At 37.5% G+C, this 21,121-nt stretch overlaps 1 protein-coding gene across 2 annotated transcripts in view; it reads left to right on the top strand.

The window, feature by feature from the left end:
• Positions 1-21,121, top strand: part of FMN1 (formin 1) — a 394,055-nt gene that overhangs the window by 139,909 nt on the left and 233,025 nt on the right. For both annotated transcript variants that reach the window (XM_039247265.1, XM_039247266.1), the window contains one exon: positions 6,655-6,716. In XM_039247265.1, the coding sequence (XP_039103196.1) occupies positions 6,655-6,716 (62 nt within the window). The remainder of the gene's footprint in view (positions 1-6,654; positions 6,717-21,121) is intronic.

The raw sequence follows: 21,121 nt of genomic DNA on the forward strand, positions 1-21,121 counted from the left end.
TTCTTACTATTTAAAAAATTTAAAACATTTTTGTGTGGGGCTTTTCACGTGAAGAAAAGTAACCTTATCTTCAAAAGCAGTGGTTCTTAAACTTTAGAATGCATCATAATCACTTGGGAACCTTGGTAAAGCAGCCTCTGAATTTCTTAGTCTGGGGTGGGCCTGAGAATTAACTTTTCTAAGAAATTCCAGGTGATGTTTAGTTCCAGGGATTAAATTTTGATCAACACTATCTTATAACAATAATATTCATGAAATCATGGGTTTTATATGCTAGTTTGTTTTTTTTCTAACATATATGAAAATAAGTGTTCAACTGTTAAAGTCTAGCTGTCTGTTACCAAAAGAAATGACCTCACTGGTATGCATGCAAAGCTTTGGAAACACTGACTAAATATTCTCCAAGTATAATTCTGAGGAAGATTTTTTGTTTTTAAGATTGAAGGTATGTGCTTAAGCCTGTGTGTGGCAATGTGACGCAGTGGGTAAAGCCAATGAAGGGCAAAGGCAGTGCAAATTAGAATCCGTGAGCAGAAAGAGAGCCATGGTTCTCATCCATGAGGGAGATCGGGAATTCTCAAATTCCACAACTCTATGTATAATCCAGTTCTTCGTGTGTGTGTGTGTGTGTGTGTGTGTGTGTGTGTGTGTGTAGGGAGGTAAGAGGTAGGAGGGGCTTGGATACATGTGACAGAATATAAATGAAAACCAGATAAAATCATAATCTGACAATTGCAGTTCTGGAAGTCCCCATAGAGAAAGTAGATGAATCATAATCACATCACTTGATGGGAATAACTGCTGTAACTCACACTGTTCATGTCAATCCCAGGCTCTTCAAACCTCCCTGGGGTTAATAATATCTCAGGCCCCTTTTAATGAGTTTTGGACAAGATTTACCGAGTTTATTAGTGATTCTACTGATTGGATGAAGCCAGCAACCTTTAATTGCCTCAGAACTTTTAGTTTTGGTTACACTTGAGCTTACCCAACCATGAAAACAACAGCAGCAAACAAACAACAAACGGTGCAGGGTAAATGTCACAGGCTCTTTGGGACTGAATGAACTCATTGGCACTTAACTAGCACGTATTTGGGGAAAAGTTCAACCTTTGTACCTAAGTTTCTGTGATCTACCTTGTAAGTGTGATATGAGGATGGAGTACATTCAACTGTGTAGAGTGCTTAGAACAGTTCCTGTGAAATAGCACTCTGTTACCTGTATCTCTATATAATTAAGAGAAACTCATCAGTGTGCACTGTAGCACTGGTTACTAATGCCTCCCCCGTTAGTGAGATCTTCTTTAGTTCTGTTACTGTTCAAAGGGAAGACACAGCATTCTAATGACACCTGGCAGAAAGGCTGTTTTGTTGTTGTGAGCTAATAAAAAAGGAAGGTTTGTGCTTCAAAAGGGATCCATACTAACTAAGTAGACTTATTTATTTTATTCTTGAGAGAAGAGAGAGAGAGAGAGAATAAGCAAGGGAGGGGCAGAAAGAGAGGGAGACACAGAATCCGAAGCAGGCTCCAGGCTCTGAGCTGTCCGCACAGAGCCCAAGGTGAGACAATGACCTGAGCTGCCCAGGTGCCCCTCTGGAGGGAAATTATTGTGTTTTCCCCCTAATGTTGAATCCTGTCATTCAGGATCTTTTGCCTATTTCAGTCTTTTCATATAGTGTATTATTTTCTTAAAATAATTATTTTCTTAAAATGATGCATTATGTGTATTATTCAAGCTTCTTTTTTGCAGGCTAGATTAATTGAATTTTTGGTTAATTTCCTTTGGGGCTAATGTAGCTTTAAAGTGGTCTGGCCTTTTCAAGCCCTGATACTCAAAATCTTGATTTCTCCTTTTCACACACTATTCCCAGAACTACTGAATAAGGGTGAAATTCTCTTTTTAGCAAAAACATCCTTAAGTCTTGAATTGAGACCTCTGTCTCACCATCTTTACCTGCCAGAGACAGGGCCTCCACTCTTGAATTTGTAAACTCAGAAAATGTAGAGGGAGGGGTCTGCCACTAACAAGACATATTTGAAAACCACCAACCTAGTTTAAATTCATTGTTCCCTTAGCATTCTCCTGTGAACCCTTGACTTGAACCTTCCCCCAGTGAAGGCATTAATTTCTTCCTTCTGTATCTCACCTAGGGATCTTATTTTGTCATCCTTGTCGGTGAGGGGGAGGTGTTCTTTTGCCATTTGTTAGGACCATTGGTAAAAATATTTAAAGAAGGGATGAATCATGATTTACTGGGTGTTAGCTTTGCAATGGTCTCCTTCATCGATCTGTAAATTAGTCACAATTATATCAGTTACACCCTTAGAGATAAAATTTACACAAAATGAATCATTTCAAAATATATTCTGTGTAATTGCTATTTAGAATGTAGATGTTATTTCCAAGGGACATCGGTTTTGCAAGAAGGTTGGTTTAGCTAACATTCTTTTGCATTCTTTGTAGAAGTTTGGGATTGATTTTTTAAATTATTCTTTTTTCTTACATTTAAATATTGGGTGTACATAAAGGAAATGATACAAAACACATAGAGGTTAAAGAATAATTTCTCATTGAATACTCATGTGATGCCACCTTGCTCAGTCATAACCCAGCTCAATTCGTCTTTTCCTGGATCCCACCATTATCCTGACTTTTGTTACTATTATTTGCTTTCCTTTTATACTTTTTTTTTTCATTTAGGCGTAGCCAAGATAAAGATTGTTGGGTAGGAAGGTTTGATAGCTTCAACTTTATTAGAAAATGCCAACTATTTTTCATAGTGATTGTACCAGTTTGCACTCCTGCCATATTATTTGAGCATTCCATTGCTCCACACCTTCACCAACACTCAGTTTGTCAGACTTTGAATATTCCTGATCACTAGTGAAAATGAGCACTTTTCAATATATTTGTCGCTTATATGTTGTCTTTATAGAGTGCCTATTGACATTTTTTGCCCATTTTTTATTTTCTATAGTTCTGTAGGAAACGTACACACACGCACACAAGTTTATGTTTCAAGTATATTTTCCCTCTCTGGCTTGTCTTTTCTTTCCCTTTTTGGTGTATTTTGATGAAAAGAATTTCTTAATTTTAATGTAGTCAAATTTATCAGTTTTCTTTCCTTTATATGTAATGCTTTTTGAATCTTAACATTTTTCCTAACCTAAAATTATAAAACCATTCTGCTCTATTGTCTCATTAAACATTTGTTGTTTTGCATTTTACAATTTAGCTTTTAATCAACTTAAAATAGGTCATTATCTAGAATAAAGTTAGGATCCAGTTTTTGGATTACCATATGTATATCCACTTTTCCCAGCCAATAATTATGGGGGAAAAAAAAAAAAGTTCTTAGTGTAAACAAAGATCTTCCATGATATTTCTGTCCTATTAAGTGACCATGAATTCATGGTGTCTTTTTGGGCCCTTTATTCTACTTTAATTATATTGTGATAATTAAAAATAATTCCTATTAGAGTGTAAGGCCAGCTGTCTTATCTTCATATCTTCAAGAGTTTCTTGGCTCTTACTGCCTTTTTGCACATCTATGTTTCAATATACATTTTAGAATGAACTCCTTAAGTTCAAAAAAAAAAACCCAAAACCCCTAGAAATGTTTAACAAGATTGTACTGAATCAACAGAACAATTAGGGAAAACTAACATCTTTACAATATTGAGTCTTATCAAAAACATGGCTTGCTCACTCTCTGTATATTTCTTGGTAATACATTTCAACATGGTGTTTCTATTTTCTCATAAGGCCTTACATATTTATGAGGTTTTTCTAAGTAGTTGGTATTTTTAATGGTACTATGAATGTTTTTTTGAAACTGTTGCTGGTATCAGGATTTTTGTATACTGATTTTATATCCAACAACTTTACTAAACTCCTATATTAGTTTCAAGGTGTTATCTGCAGGCAACCTTTTAGATTTTTCTAAATACATGATCATAGTGAATAACAGCTTTATTTTTTGCATATAAATATGTGTGTGCATGTGTGTATACGCGTATTTTATTTTTTCCTGTCCTACTGCATCTGCTGGTACACTTAGGAAAATAATGAATAGAAATAGTAGCAGGGGCACCTGGGTCACTCAGTCAGTTAAACATTTGACTCTTGATTTTTGGCTCAGGTCATGATCCCACAGTTCATGAATTCAAGCCTGATAGCACAGTGTCTGCATGGGATTCTTTCTCTCTCTGTCTCTGTTTCTCTCTCTATCTCTCTCTCTCAAAAATAAATAAATAAGCTTAAAAAAGAAAAAAGTAATAATGTAACAGGTGTTCTTGTGTTATGCTGAATCTCCTAGGGAAGACATTTAAAAGTAAAATATTTGATGTAGATTTTTAAAAATTAACATAGAATTAACTTTTTCTTTCTGGTGCACAGTTCCATGAGTTTTAACTTGTGTGCAGATTCATGTAACCACCATGGTAATCAGGATAGAGAAAAGTTACATCACTCCCAAAATTTCTTTGTGTGCTGCCTCTTTGTAGTCAAATACCATACCCTCTTATCTCTCACCTCTGGCCCCTGCTGCTATGATTTGTTTCTATCCCTATGGCTTTGTCTTTTCCAGAATGTCATATCAGTAGAATTAAACAATAATTAGCCTTCAGAGACTTTTTTCACTCTGTACAATGTCTTTGAGATTGATTTATGTTGATGTATATATCAATAGTAATTCCTTATTACTGCTGAGTAGAATTCTACCTTTTAGATAAACCACAGTTTATCCATTCACCCTTGAATTATGTATGTTGTTTAGCTCTACTACTTACTCATCTTAAGAAAGCTGCTTAATTTCTCTGTGCATCGATTTCTTCATCATTTATGGGGATAACATACCTACATCATCAGGTTATTGTGGGGAGAAAAAAACTGAGTCAATATTATGAAGTACTTAGATAATGCCTGATACATAGTGAGCACTCAGTAAATAGAATCCATTATTATTATTTTTGTCTCCGATAATAATAAAGATTTTGAGGTAGAAAAAACTTGACAAGTTCAGGGAATAGCAAGAAAGCCAAAGTACCTGGCATGTAATGAACAAGGCAAAGACCAAGAGAGGTATGTGGAAGCCAGGCCATGAAGGGTATTTTGGGATGCAATAAGGAGTTGGGATTTCACTCTAAGCACATTCGAAAGCGTGGTACGAGACATGATCTGGCTCATGCCTTTACTAGATCATTCAGGCTGCTGTGAGGAGAATGGGTTATGGTGGTGGTAGTGAGAGCAGCGACCTTTTTAGGTTATTGCAGAGGTCCAGAGGAAAGAGTGGTGGCTTGGACCACAGTAGTAGTTGGTGAGTGTGGGGATGGTGCAAAGTGGTTTGATTCAAGCAATGGATGGCTTGGATGTAAAATTCACAGAACTTGCTGATGGATTGACAGCTTAGCGTAACACATTCCCTCATAAGAGCATCAGAGTGGCTATTTATAATAACAGCAACACTCCTCTCCTATTGTGGCTTTACCAGAGATTTCTCTCATCCATTTTTGAACTGACACCTGTTTTCATGCCTGGTTTCTGAAATCCACCTGAAGAAATAGTCTGGGTTTTCTTTTCCCCATACATTTTTTTTTTTTTTTTTACAAATAGTTTATTGTCAAATTAGTTTCCACATAACACTCAGTGCTCATCCCCATAAGTGTCCTCCTCTATGCCAATACCCCCTCCCCCCCACATCCATCAGTCCTCAGTTTTTGTCAGCATTCAAGAGTCTCTCATGGTTTGCCTCTCTCCCTTTCCCCATACATTTTTAAATGACTTCTGACTGCTTCTTTAGTTTTTATATTCACAAACCCCAAAGATATTGTTAAGAAAACAATTTATCCCACGTAAATATTTCCTCCTAGCATTTTGCTTTGTGGTCCTCTCCAGTCTGCATAGTTCTGTGACCCCACATACTTAGTAGTTCTGCTGGAAATAAAGCTGTCCGAGCTGCTTCATGTTTAGCCAAAGGGATGGTAGTTTTAGTCGTTGGCTGGAGTTTCTGTGTACACTTGGGACTTCTTGTTGGAATAAACATTATTAGACTCATGCTAAAATTGGACCAGAAATTTATTTTTGTCCTCCCTTCAACCTTAACTCACCCTAGATTCTCTCATCCAAATGACAAATGGTCTTGACTTTCCGAAGTGATCTAAAGATAAAATCAGCCCTGGGTGCTTGCTTAGCCTAGCATTCAAATGGAGATTTTTTTTTTTAAACAGTTAAAAATAGAGTTTTTTGATCTCACATAGAAAGTTTTATTTCCTGTGTGTCTGCCCTTAACACGTCTGTATTTGTTCTCTCTGCTGCCTTAGCTTCCAACTCCTCCTCAAAGACAAACACCTGACCCAGTCTTTATCTGGAACACTCCTCATGCTTTTTTTTTTTTAACCCTATCCTATCTGCTTACTTTGGGGCTTCTCGTAATTCAGGGTTTGCCACATGGAAGGAAATTTCCCTTCTCTGCTAAGACATTTGTCTTATCTTGCCCCAGTTTTCAACATCTCTTGTCAGATTAATGTCAAACTGTGCCATTTATTTACTCAGTTTTCTGGTAGGAGGGACTCTGGAGTCTTGGAGATGCTCACTTGAATTTTGTGCATAATTGTGTGCTTCTTTGTAATTGGCTTCTTTTGTGATCTTACAGAATACCACGCTGCTATTTTACACTTGAAGAGGGAACACAAAGAAGAAATTGAAAACCTACAGGTATATCTCTTTGATTCTCCTGAACTGGTTATGTGAGACTTGATACTTAATTTTCTCATGTGCCGAAGTAAATATTCCCCTTTCTGTTGCCATATTTGCCTAGACAGCACCTTCAGCTGGCACCTGCCAGTGGGTACTGTGTTTATCCTGGGGAGGGAAGACTTGAACTCCATTTTTAATATAAGTCAGTTCCCAGTTCATTTCTTCAGTTCCCACAAGTGCATTTGGTTGGGAAGATGATATGCTTGGAGAAAATACTGGTTGTATTTGTAAAACAAGAAACAAGATAGAGTATTTGGACTTCCACTGTTCATAAGAGGTTTTTTTTTTTAAAAAAAAAAACCAACCTATTTTTTCCTATGCACATTCTAGACTATTTTGTTTGGCTTACTCCTATTCATGATTTGTATCCATCCATCTCAGGACATCCCTGCAATATGATGTCATGCAGACCAAGGTACTTAGAGAAGTCACCCTAGTAGGAGACAGGGTGTGTTCAGCCATCCGTTCTGTATCCCCAAGGAGGACTTGGAAAGTGCTGACTTGATCCTACTTTGTGGAGCCCAGAAATACTGGGGAGTTATTTACTTCCTCCCACTACGTAATTGTCATTCCCTTATGTTTGGTCTTTGCTTTCAGTGTTTATAACAGGAAGTTGTAGAGTCTTAATTTCAAGTAACTAAATATTGAATCGGGCTCTGATTGTAGTTTACTGATGGCTGAGTTGACCCATACCTTAAAGAACAATAGTAAAATTTAAATGAAATTTGTGTTTATTCAGTGCTAACTCATTACTTGCTAATTTAATGAATTGTGGATCAAATTGTCTTCTTTCCAATAAGTGATAATGTGCTTTTTAAAATAACTGAGACTGTGTTGAATTATATGTAAAGCCATTGCAAACAGCAAAAATGATTATTAAATAGGTCAGATGGTGTATAAATTCAGCTTGTTTTAAGTAGTTTGGAAGAGGGAGTGAGTCCATTTGACAAAGAAACAAAAACAAAGAACAAAAAAAAAAAGTACCTCTGTCTCCTAGGGTGAAAAAGGAGATGGAGGCCCTTAGGTCCTTTGTTGCAAAATGCTCTACAGAGACCTGTCTTTCTTCTTCTTTGTTCTGGTGTGCAAACAATTCTCCGCTATCTCAGAAGTGAAATGGGAATTAATTTAAGAAACGGATTGCTGAAGAGGGTAGGCACAGAAGTGCTTCTGCGAGAAGAAGTTTTGTGTAACAGCTCAGTTTTAAGTTAACACTGGCTTCCCTAGGTTGTAGGGTTTTGATAGCTAAATGATATTCACAGTAACAGCAGGCTTATACTGTTTATGAGTTCTTACTTTGTGCTAGGCATTGTTCTGAGCATATTACGTATATTATCTTGTGTTATTTCCACAAAAGTCCTAAGATTTACATCTCAAACTAAGAAAAGGTTGGAGTGGTGCCTGAGCATCCAACCCTTGGTTTCAGTTTAGGTCATGATCTCACAGCTTTGTGGTTGTGAGCCCCACATTGGGCTCTGCTGGCAGCATGTAGCCTCATTGGGATATTCTCTCTCTCTCTCTCTCTCTCTCTCTCTCTCCCTCCCTCCCTCCCCCTCTCCCCCTCCCTCCCCCCCTTTCCCTCTCCCCCCTTCCCTCTCCCCCCCTTCCCTCTCCCCCCTTCCCTCTCCCCCCCTTCCCTCCCTTCCTTCCTTCCTCCATTTGTGCTCTCTTTGTCTCTCTCAAAATAAATAAATAATTTTTTTTAAAAAGTTGGAGAAGCAAAAGAGAAGAGTAAATGGAAGGGGGAAAAGTATACTGGGATCGTGATCTCCAGTTAAACTAAAAGTTACATCGGGATATGATTGACAATAGTAAAGATTAAAAAATGTTCCTAATTATGCCTTAAGTTTTCTTTGTCTGTGAAAGAATTATCTGCTCTTTGGTTAATATCAGTAAACTTAAATTTTTTTGTCCAATATTTGTGATTCATACAAAATTGCTGAAACCCTGTGGCCATGACATACTACTGTGCTCGGGACAGGGGCAGTGCACCCAAACTATACACTTACCTGTGGTTTGGAACTATTCATTCCATCCATCAGAGACTGACAAGCTTCAGTAAGAAACTGACAACTCTTACCCCTGATCTGACCTAGGGAAGTGTTTGGGGGCAAACACATCATTTTAAAGATTGAATTAGGAATACACATTTTAAAATGTGGAGGGGTTTCTAGCTGTTTGTTAAAAAAATTAGAAAATCTGGCAACAGTGAGCTTACTCTGTTTCTCGCATGACTTAAACAGGCTGCAGTTGAGTAAGCAGGTGTCTGCTTCAATTGGCATACATGTTCTCCAGTTTGCTACTGTCCCCACTCTGGGCCATTTCATCTGCCTGTCCCCTCACTATTTTAATTAATCCCCCCGTTTTCTGGGAATTGAATATAACTAGATTGGCAGCAACACCAAATAGAACAGATGCGGTTCATAAAACAGACCATGACCCAGCCTGGCTGTGCTTGCATGTGCTCACTGAACACCATCTCTACTTGTTTTATTCCACAAAGAAATAGTCACATCTGTTGTCATAGGACTAGTGGAAGACAATGGATGGCCGAGCTGTTACACTTGATGTTCATTTCCTTATGTGTGATTTCCATCCGCAGCCCTCATTGTCCGTTAGGTTTCCTTTCTCTGCTTACAGGTCATGGAGAAGTTGGATGTGTTTCAGGACTTCTTCAGCATGCCTTTCTAGAATAAGAAGGATTTCATATTTAGCATATACAGGAAAAATGATTCATTCTGTCACTCTATACAAGAATCAATATGTATCACAGTTAGATTTTTTAGTTTGTTTTCACAGAATTTAAAGAAGTGGCATGATTTAACAAACAGAGAACCTAAAATCAGCTGTCTACTGTTTTTGAGTATAGATGTGTGGAGAACTCACTTAATTATTCAGTTTCCTGACCCGCAAAATGGAAACATAACTTACCACTTAAAATAATTTGATTAGAGGTTGACCTTTCTAGTCCAGAGTCCCAACGCTTACTAGTGGGAAGGAGTCTTGAGTTCGTAATCTCACGCAGGCTCAGCAGTGGAATGCTGCAGTGTAGAAAGGGCCCAGGGCTTAGTCCTAGAACTGGCTTGTCAAGATATGTAGCAACTTAACACGCACATTCCCCTTATGTTCAACAGCAAAGATTTACTGATGACTTAAATGAAATACATTCCCAACACCTATGTTTACACACCTTGCACATAAACTGAGAGCATTTAGCTGACTCAGAGCTCCAGTAGGAGAGTAGTAGCAGAATCAAACAATTTTTTAAAGAATTTTTTAATGTTTATTTTTGAAGGAGAGAGAGAGAAAGACAGAGTACGAGTTGGGGAGGGGCAGAGAGAGGAGGAGATACAGAATCTGAAACAGGTTCCAGGCTCCGAATTGTCAGCACAGGAACCTGTGTGGGGCTCAAACCCACAAACTGCGAGATCATGACCTGAAATAAGTGGACGCTTAACCAACTGAGCCACCCAGGCGCCCCCAATAATTTTTATGACTTCATTATTTTCTTTCATTTATAATGTAACCACAGCAAATTCTTCACTTGTGTCCGAGTGTGCCCTTCAATTAGCAAACTCTACTTTGAGAGCTTGCAATCACTTCATGACTTTCAGCATCATATTGTTCATTTTTCATTTTTGGATAGTTCTGTGTTACTGACTTCATTTTTGAAAAAAATAGCACTTACCTTTATAGGTTCTCACCTACATGAGAAAATTTTGCCTGGGGTAGCCATTGCACAAGTTCATGACTTGGGTAGAAATCTAGTTCAGATCTGCCATTTTAAAAAAGACATATGATAAAATTGATTCTCCCATGGTACAAATATTCCTTGAGATTCCTATGATCAAGGTTTTTTTAAATACTATTCTAAGTTGACTCGTTATCTTATCTCAATTCCTTAAGTTCAAGTTAAATTCTTCGAACAGTTTTACTACCTTTTTCATACATCGAAGTTCTGTTTATTAATCTGCTGATTGTAGGCACCTTGGAGAGAGCAATGTTTTCTTTTTCCTCTCTGTTTTTGAAAATACATAATAAAGCACTTGGCACATAGATGATGCACAAACATTTCTTCTATAACAACCTATGACTGAAAAATAATAATACCTAAATGTAATCAAATCCCTCCTATATGCCAACCTTTGTTCTAGGCATTTAGCATTAGTAGTATAAAGAATAAACGTAGAAATATAAGCTAAGTAATAGATTTGTCTCCATTTTACAGATAAAACATGAGGCTCCCAGAGACTGTGACTTATCTGAAGTCCTAGATTAGTAAGTGGGGGAACTTGAATTTGAATCCACCTAGACCTGTCTGGCTTTGAAGCTGTTACCCTTTATACTATTCAGTGCAGCATTACTGGAAAGAACGTTGAATTCAAAATCAGAAGGTCTGGATTGTGGTCTTAGGTTTGGAAGGATGAACACTGTGAACTTCCGGCAATGCTTTCAGCCCATCTTCCTAATTTCTAAAACGAGAGATGAGGCCATGTGATCTCTAATAGTGTCTTTGAATTTTATTATTGGCCCCACCATACTTTAAAAAAACAACAACAACAAAACTTCAGTTTATCCATCATATTGTCCACTTAGCCTTGGGGTTATCGAACTCAGAATCTCTAAATCTCTATTATTTACACACATGCCCTTGATTTCTTTTTATTTCTTTTGGAGGTCCCCCTTTCTAACATGCTTGCCTCTGTTAATTTTTCAGTAGTACTTTGCTAGCTTCCTAGTGCTTTTTCTGATGCTTGACTCTGTGAAGGATGCAGCTTCTAGAATGGTAAATGAAACTTCTACAGCAGGGCCACCTCTTCTTTATGACAGGAGTGAAGTGGGAAAGTGGGAGGGCCATGGCTTCCTTGGCTCTCTGCTTCAATTTTGAAAGTTAGCTGGGAGTGTGTAGGGGGGTATCAGGAGGGGGAACGTGTATGCACTCTGTCTGGCTTTTGAGGAGCTTGGGATAATTTAAGAATGTTGTTTTTGACCAGCACTTGAAGCAATTTGGAAGTAGATGCCATGGAAATGACAGGTTGTTTTATCTCTTTTTAACTAATGTTCCTTGCGTTGTAGGGTAGAAGAAAGAACTAGCCAACATTGACCTTTCCTTTACAGGAACCCTTCTCATTTACCCCATTCATCACATGCGTGTCCATAACTGAGGGGAAGCTTGACTGAGCGATGGCCTCTGGCAAGCCCCTGCTCATTGTGCAATGTAGTCACATTTCTAATATGGTGACTCCCACTGTGAAATGATCCAGGGATGGATCCCAAATGAGACATTAACTTATATTGTACCTTGTTGTCCCCAAATGGTATGTTGGCCTCCATTAAACAAAACTTGTAGACTTCCTTTTCTGTCTCCTAACCCACCCCACGGGTCCATTCCTAATAGTTTACACATACTGTTGACACAAAGTTGATTACAAACTACACTTGTGCTGATACAGCTAAACTTATAAAGATACATAAATCCTGTGCTGTTTCCATTTGTTCTTTGTTATCAACACAATCCATTTAAATCTGTTAGTTCCTGGAGAATACTGTGAGGGGAAGGGAGTAATTCGTAGAGGGATAAACAAGCTTCACAATTATGAAATATGGTGATTTTATTGAATGCTCATGGTATTCCCCTAAGTGTTGGTATTAGTGTCATTCATTACTGAGATGTCAAAAAAGAGACAAAATTTAAAACGTTGAGAAATGTTTTAATTCATTATTTGATTGTGGGTATATAATACAGTGTGATGTGTTTGATAGATTTGCTGCTTTATCAGTGTTAAAGATGCCCCTTAGGCCTTTGGCTACCTGGAAGCCCACAAATCTATTTGGAGTTTAGTTTTGATGGAAAACACAAAACAGTGAATTCCTTGACTGACTTAGTGGCCCAGGAGGCCCTTGTCACAGCCTTCAAGGTGCTGTGTTGCCCCACCTAGTTCAGCTCTTCTGTCAAGTCATGCTCACTGATAGAGGGACGCTGGCTGCAGAATGAGGACTATGTGCATTACTCATTTCTACCAGTGAGGCTGATGCTAGTTTTGTACACCTCCTTCATGTGCATTCGACTCCAGTCATCCCTGTGGGTTCTTAAATGATGAACATACTCACTCCTGGGGGCCAAGGTAGTTTTTCTTTCTTTGGATGCTTTTTTTTTTTTTAATACTGTGTTTCATTAGTTTCAGATGTACAATATAGTGATTCAACAATTCCATACATCATCCTGTGCTCATCACAAGTGTGCTCCTATAATGCTCATCGTCTGTTTAACCCATCCCCCACTTCCTCCCCTCTGGTAGCCATCAGTTCTCCATAAATAAGAATCTGTTTCTTGATTTCTCTCCCTCTCTCCCCCTCCCTCCTTCTCTCTCTCCTTCTCCTCACCCCCCTCCTCCACTCTCTATTTTGCTTTGCTTTTTTCTTGTGTTTCTTAGATTCCATATATGAGTGAGGTCATATGGTATTTGTCTTTCTCTAACTGACTTATTTCACTTAACATAATAGTCTGTAGCTCCATCCGTGTTACTGCACATGGCAAGATTTCATGCTTTTTTTGTGGCTGAGTATTATTCCATTATATAAATATGCACCACATCTTCTTTATTCATCAGTCGATAGACACTAGTTTGACTGTTGTACATAATGCTGCTATAAACTAGCAGTTCATGTATCCCTTTAGATTAGTGTTATTGTATTATTTGGCTAATTACTCACTAGTATGAGTGAAAGATTATAGGGTAATTCTACCTTTGACTTTCTGAGGAACCTCCACACTGTTCTCCAGAGTGGCTGCACTAGTTTGCATCCCCACCAATGGTGCAAGAGAATTGTCCTTTCTCAACATCCTTACCAATACCTATTGTTTCTTGTGTTGTTGATTTTAGCCATTAAGTGTGAAATGATATCTCATTAAAGTTTTGACTTCATTTCCCTGATGGTGAGTGATGATGAACATCTTTTCATGTGTCTGTTGGCCATCTGTATATCATCTTTGAAAAACGTCTTTTCGTGTCTTCTGCCCATTTTTAATTGGATTAATTGTTTTTTGGGTGTTGAGTTGTGTAAGTTCATTATATATTTTGGATACTAGCCTTTATCAGATATATAATTTGCAAATATCTTCAATTCTGTAGGTTGCCTTTAGTTTTGTTGATTGTTTCCTTCGTTTTGCAAAAGGCTTTTATTTTGACAAAGTCCAAGTAGTTTATTTTTGCTTTTATTTCCCTTGCCTCAGGAAAGATACCTTTCTTCAAGAAAGAAATTTCTGTGGCCAGTGTCAAAGAAGTTACTTCCTGTGTTCTCTTCCAGGATTTTCCTAATTTCAGGTCTTACATTTAGGTCTTTAATCCATTTTGAATTTAGTTGTGTGTATGGTGTGAGAAACTGGTCCAGTTTTGTTCTCTTGTATGTTGCTATCCAGTTTTCCCAGTATCATTTGTAGAAGAGCGTATCTTTTTACCATTGGGTATTCTTTGCTACTTTGTCAAAGATTAATTGGTCATATAGTTGTAGGTATTTTTTCTGGATTTTCTATTATGTTCTATTGATCTCTGTGTCTATTTTTGTACCATAATGTTTTGGTTACTACAGTTTTGTGATATAACTTGAATCTAGAATTGTGATGCTTCCAGTTTTTCTTTTTGTTGTTGTTTTTTTTTTCCCTTTCCAAGATTGCTTTGGTTATTTGGAGCCTTTTGTGGTTCCATACAAATTTTAGGATTATTTGTTCTATGTTCTGTCAAAAATGCTCTTGGTATTTTGATAGGAATTGAATTAAATGTGTGGGTTACTTTGGGTAGTATTGACATTTTAATAATAATATTCTGATACATGTGCATGGGTTTTTTTTTTTCTTTTTTAAAAAAATTTTATTTAAGTTTTTAAAATTTATATCCAAGTTAGTTAGCATATAGTACAACAATGATTTCAGGAGTAGATTCCTTAGTGCTTTTTTCCCATTTAGCCCATGCCCCTTCCCACACCCCTCCAGCAACCCTTTGTTTGTTCTCTATATTTAAAAGTCTTTTAAGTTTTTGTCCTCCTCCCTGTTTTTATATTATTTTTGCTTCCCTTCCCTTATGTTCATCTGTTTTGTATCTTAAAGTCCTCATATGAGTGAAGTCATATGATATTTGTCTTTCTCTGACTAATTTTGCTTAGCATGACACTCTCTAGTCTATCCACGTAGTTGCAAGCAGCAAGATTTCATTCTTTTTGACTGCTGAGTAATACTCCATGGTGTGTATTACCACATTTTCTTTATCCATTCATTCATCAATAGACATTTGGGCTCTTTCCAGACTCTGGCTACTGTTGATAGTGCTGCTATAAACATTGGGGTGCATGTGCCCCTTTGAAACAGCACACCTGTATCCCTTGGATAAATTCCTAGTAATGTAATTGCTGGATCATAGGGTAGTTCATTTTTAATTTTTTGAGGAACCTCCATACAGTTTTCCAGAGTGGCTGCACCAGTTTGCATTCCCACCAGCAGTGCAAAAGAGATCCTTTTTCTCCACATCCTTGCCAACATCTGTTGTTGCCTGAGTTGTTAATGTTAGCCTTCTGATGGGTGTCAGGTGGTATCTCATTGTGGTTTTGATTTGTATTTCCTTGATGATGAGTGATGTTGAGCATCATTTCATGTGTCTGTTGGCCATCTGGATGTCTTCTTTGTAGAAGTGTCTGTTCATGTCTTTAGCCCATTTCTTTACTGGATTATTTGTTTTTTTGAGTGTTGAGTTTGATAAGTTCTTTATAGATTTTGGATATTAACCTTTTATCTGGTATGTGGTTTGCAAATATCTTCTCCCATTCCGTAGGTTGCCTTTTAGTTTTTGCTGATTGTTTCCTTCGCTGTGCAGATTTTTATTTTGATGAAGTCCCAATAGTTCATTTTTGCTTTTGTTTCCCTTGCCTCTGGAGATCTGTTGAGTAAGAAGTTGCTGCAGCCAAAGTCAAAGAGGTTTTTGCCTGTTTTCTCCTTGAGGATTTTGATGGTTTCCTGTCTTAAATTTAGATCTTTCATACATTTTGAGTTTATTTTTGTGTATTTTGTAAGAAAGTGGTCTTTCCATTTCTTTGTGCCGTCTTAAATTTCTTTCAGTAGTGTTTTATAGTTTTCAGAGTACAGATCTTTTACCTCTTTGATTAGGTTTATTCCTAGGTATTTTATTATTTTGGGCATAATTGTAAATGGAATTGTTTTTCACTTTCTCTTTCTGTAGCTTCATTGTTGGCACATAGAAATGCAACATTTTTGTACATTGATTTTTCTATCCTATGACTTTACTAAATTTGTTTATTAGTTCTAGCAAGTTTTTGGTGGTCTTTGGGTTTTCTCTATATAGTATCATGTCATCTGCAAATGGTGAACGTTTTACCTTTTCCATACTGATTTGGATACATTTTATTTCTTTTTGTTGTCTGATTACTGTGGCTAGGACCTCTAGTACTATTCTGCATAAAAGTGTTGAGCGTGGACATCCTTGTGTTACTCCTGACCTTCAAGGGAAACTTTTCAGTTTTTCCCCTAAGGATGATGTTAGCTGTGGGTTTTTCATGTGACCTTTATCATATTGAGGAATATTTCTTCTAAACCTACTTTGTGGAGGGTTTTTTTTTTTTTTTAAATCATGAACGGATATTGTACTTTGTCAAATGCTTTTTCTACATCTATTGAAATGATCATATGATTCTTATCCTTTCTCTTATTGATGTGATGTACTACCTTAACTGATATGCAAATATTGAGCCACACTTGCATTCCAGGAATAAATCCCACTTGATTCTCATGAATGCTTTTTTAAAAGTATTGTTGGATATGATTTGCTTATATTTTGTTGAGGATTTTTGCATCCATTTTCACTAGAGATCTTGGTCTGTAGTTCTCTTTTTTAGTGGTATCTTTATCTGGTTTTGGTGTCAAGGTAGTGCTTGTCTCATAAGATGAATTTGGAAGCTTTCCTTGCTTTTCTATTTTTTGAATAGTTTTAGAAGAATAGGTATTAACTCTTCTTTAAATGTTTGGTAGAATTTACCTATGAAGCCATCTGGTCCTGGACTTTTGTTTGTTGGGAGATTTTATTATTATTTATTCAATTTCTTTGCTGGTAATTGGTCTGTTCAAATTTTTTGTGTCTTCTTGTTTCAATTCTGGTAGTTTATATGTTTCTAGGAATTTATCCATTTCTTCTGTGTTGTCTAATTTGTTAGCATATAGGTTTTCATCATATTCTCTTATAATTGTTTGCATTTCTGTTGTGCTACTTGTTATTTCTCTTCTCCCATTTGTGATTTTATTTATTTGAATCCTTTATCTCTCCTTTTCTTGATAGGTCTGGCTAGAGGTTTGTCATTTATATTGATTCTTATTTTCAAAGAACCGGCTCCTGGTTTCATTGATCTGTTCTATTGTTTTTTCAGTTTCTGTATCCTTTATTTCTGTGCTAATGTTTATTATTTCCTCCCTTCTGCTGGTTGTAGGTTTTGTCTGTTGCTGTTTTCCAGCCTCTTTAGGTTTAAGGTCATGATGTTTATTTGAGATTTTTCTTGCTTCTTGAGGTAGGCCTATATTGCCATAAGCCTCCCTCTTAGAACTGCTTTTGCTGCATGCCAGAGGTTTTGGGCAATTGTGTATTTATTTTCATTTGTTTCTATGTACTTTTTAACTTATCTTTTTATTGCCTGGTTGACCCAATCATTGTTTTAGCCTGTTATTTAACTTTCATGTATTTGTGGCCTTTGCAGATATTTTCTTGTGGTTCATTTCTATTTTCACAGCATCAGTCAGAAAAGATGCATGTTTGACTTAGATCTTCTTGAATTTACTGAAGCTTGTTTTGTGGCCTAAGATGTGATCTCTTCTGGGGAATGTCCCATGTGCACTTGAAAAGAGTGTGTATTCTGCTATCTTAGAATGGAATGGTCTCATTATATCTGTTAAATCCATCTAGTCCAGTGTGTCATTCAAAGCTGTCGTTTTCTTGTTGATTTTCTGTTTAGATGATCTAGTAGATGATCTACTAATGTAAGTGAAGCGTTAAAGGCTCTATTATTATTGTATTACTCTCAATTATTTTTTACTGTTTATTTTTGAGAGTGAGAGAGCGAGAGCGAGAGAGAGAGAGCACGCGCAAGGAAGGGGCAGAGAGAGAAAGAGACACAGAATCTGAAGTAGGCTCCAGGCTCTGAGCCATCAACACAGAGCCTGATGTGGGGTTTGAACTCACAAACCATGAGATCATGACCTGAGCCAAAGTTAGATGCTTAACTGACTGAGCCACCCAAGCACCTATATTACTCTCAATCATTCCCTTTATGTTTGTTATTAACTGTTTTATGTATTTGGGTCCTCCTATGTCGGGTGCATAAAATTTACAATTGTTATATCTTCTAGTTGAATTGTTTCCCTTATGAAAATAGTGCTCTTCTTTGTCTCTTATTACAGTCTTTGTTTCAAAGACTTTTTTTTTGTCTAATATAAGTTATTCCTACTCTGGCTTTCTTTGGACATCCATTTGCATGATAGATGCTTCTCAACCCCCTCACTTTCAGTCTACAGTTCTAAAGTCTAAAATGAGTCTTTTGTAGGCATCAGATAGAGGGGTCCTGTTTTTTTAATCCATTCTGTCACCCTATGTCCTTTGGAGCATTTAGTCTGTTTACATTTAAAGTAATTATTGGTATATATTTATTCTCATATTATTATTTGTTTTGTGGTTGTTTCTGAAGCTTTTCTCGATCCTTTATTGTCTTTCATGGTTTTCTGATTTTCTTTAGTGTTATAATTGGATTTCTTTTCTCTTTATTCTTTGTGTATTTATTAGTGGTTTTTTTTTTTTGATATATGGTCATCTTTGGGTTTGTGTAAAACTTCTTTTGCATATGGCAGTCCATATTAAATTGATGACCATTTAAGTTTGAACCCATTCTTTAGTCCTTTCCTCCCCATGTTTTAGGTATATGTTGTAGTTTTTACACCCTTTTATTTTGTGAGTTCCTTGACTGATATTTTATAGAAATGTTCATTGCTATAGCCTTAGTGTTTCCTACCTTCATACTGTAAATTTTGGTTTCTACTTTCTACTCAGTCTTCTTTAATATTTAAGATTAAATTTAATGTTAATTTAATATTTAATCTTTAATATTTCTTATTAAATATTGGCTAGTGGTCATGGACTCCTTTAGTTTTTGTTTGTCTTGGAAACTCTTTATCTCTCCTTCTATTCAGGATGATAGCCTTACCCCATAGAGTATTTTTGGCTACACATTTTTCCCAGTCAGCACTGAATATATCATGGCACTTCATTCTGGCTTGTAAAGTTTCTGTTGTAAAATCCCCTTCTTGCTTTATGGGATTTCTCTTGCATGTTAACTGTCTTTTTTCTTGTTGCTTTTTAAAATTTCTTTATCACTATATCTTGCCAATTTAATCACAATATGTCTTGGTCTAGATCTGCTTTTGTTGACTTTGTTGGAGGATTCTCTGTACCTCCTGGATCTGGATATCTATTTCCTTTCCAAGATTAGGGAAGTTTTCGGCTATTGTTCCAAATCCAATGAATATCCTTATGATTATTACTTTAAATCCTTCATTGGACATGTCACTTATATCTGTTTTGCTTAGATCTCTGGCTGTGGCCTTGTCATGTTCTTTCATTTGGAATAAATTTCTCTGTCTTCTTATTTTGTCTAAATCCCTGTGCCTGTTTCTGTGTGTTGGGAAAATCAGCTGTGTCTCCTGTTCTTGAGGGTAGTGGTCTTATGAAGAAGAGGTCCTATAGTGCCCTGCTGTGTAGTGTCCCCTATTCCCTAGGGCCAGGCACTTCAGGGAGTGTCTCGGACGTGTGCTCTGCTGTTTTGTCCTGGATGCTTAATCCTTCAGATCAATCATCTGCAGAAGCTGTCTTTGCCCTTTGTGGGCAGTGTTTGGTCTCTGGCCTGAATCTGATGTATTTTAACTAGGGGGGGCTCTGGTGTGTTTGTGAAATGAGGCCTGTTGCTACTGCTGCCAGAACTGAGGCTCCACAAAACTCCTACATTGGGAGACACTATAAAAGCAGGGATTGGCCCTGTCTTCTGTGTATGTGTGTGTTGGGGGGGACCCCTCATGCTGGGACTGAGGCAAGCATGACTTGATGGGGCAGTTTCACCAGCGTGCAGGGGGTGGGGCTTGGTGTAAGCAAGTTAGGTAGTATCCGGTGGGGCTGTGGTGGTTCCTACAGGTGGCCCATGCTTACGTTAAGGGATGTGGGAGGGAAATGACACCTGCTAGTTCCTTTGTTTCTGGAGTAGGCAGTCTCTGAATGCTGCCTCTCTGGGACAGAATGAGCACCTGACCTCCCCACTATCTTCCCAGGTACTCTTTAGATCACCCTTTCCACACTGTATGTCTGTGAGTTGTTTGCCTGCCTTTTCTCCACGACCAGCCCCAGGACTTTTGGCCTCTCCTAGAGCCAAACATTCTGACCTTTAAAATTCTAGTCTTTAAGTCTCACTGGTTGCAAAAACTCATGAAATTCGAGCCGTTCCCTTTCCAAGCCAGTTGCTATGGGGATGGTCTTTTCCGTGTGCTCTCCTGTGTGCTAGTCTGTCTCTAACCCTTCTCTGCAACCATGGCTCACTCTCAATGAAGCAGCTATGATCAATTTTTCTCCCAAGCCACACCTCTGCACTTCTTATTTTTTTTAATGTAGCATCTTCTCTACCTTTAGTTGTGGAGTTTGTTCTACCAGTGTTCAGGTTGATTTCTTGAGTATTTAGGAAGATTCAACAGTTATCTGGTTGTATTCCTGGGAGGAGAGGAACCTGGGGTCTTCCTCCTTTGCTGGCATCTTTCTTTTCTCTTAAAACCTGGGATCCTTCATTTGTTTGTGTTGATTGCCTGGCCCTGCAGACATCAGAGTTGATGACCCTGGTGTGGAGCTCAGTGCTTCATATACATAATTTCTAATCAACTAAGACTCAAAGAAGTAGGGCCCTGTCCTAAGTTTTCACTGCTGGTCATGTTCATGGCAATGATTTACTAACTAGTTATATCTGGTTTCCAAATCTTCATTTCCACTGTCAATTGTCAACTGATTTGATTCACTTTCTTTAGTATAATGGTTTTCTTAATTTTCAGTTTACTTCTTTTCCTCATCCTGTGGCAAAAACTGCTGCAGATCATCCCTTATTCTTATCATTTACAGGCTCTTCATGTGATTAAGAAAATAAACAATGGGGACATTTTGCGGCGTTGGGAAAGATTCCTTTTATTTCACTGGTTTCAGAACTCACAAGTTGTTCTGCTATTCTTCCTACCAAAGCACAGAAGAAAAGAGCAGGTAGAAGATGGCCCTCCCCAACTTCATTGCTCACAGCTT

Source organism: Hyaena hyaena, unplaced genomic scaffold (assembly GCF_003009895.1).
Source record: "Hyaena hyaena isolate Hyena2069 unplaced genomic scaffold, ASM300989v1 scaffold_292, whole genome shotgun sequence".
NCBI classification, from domain to species: domain Eukaryota; kingdom Metazoa; phylum Chordata; class Mammalia; order Carnivora; family Hyaenidae; genus Hyaena; species Hyaena hyaena.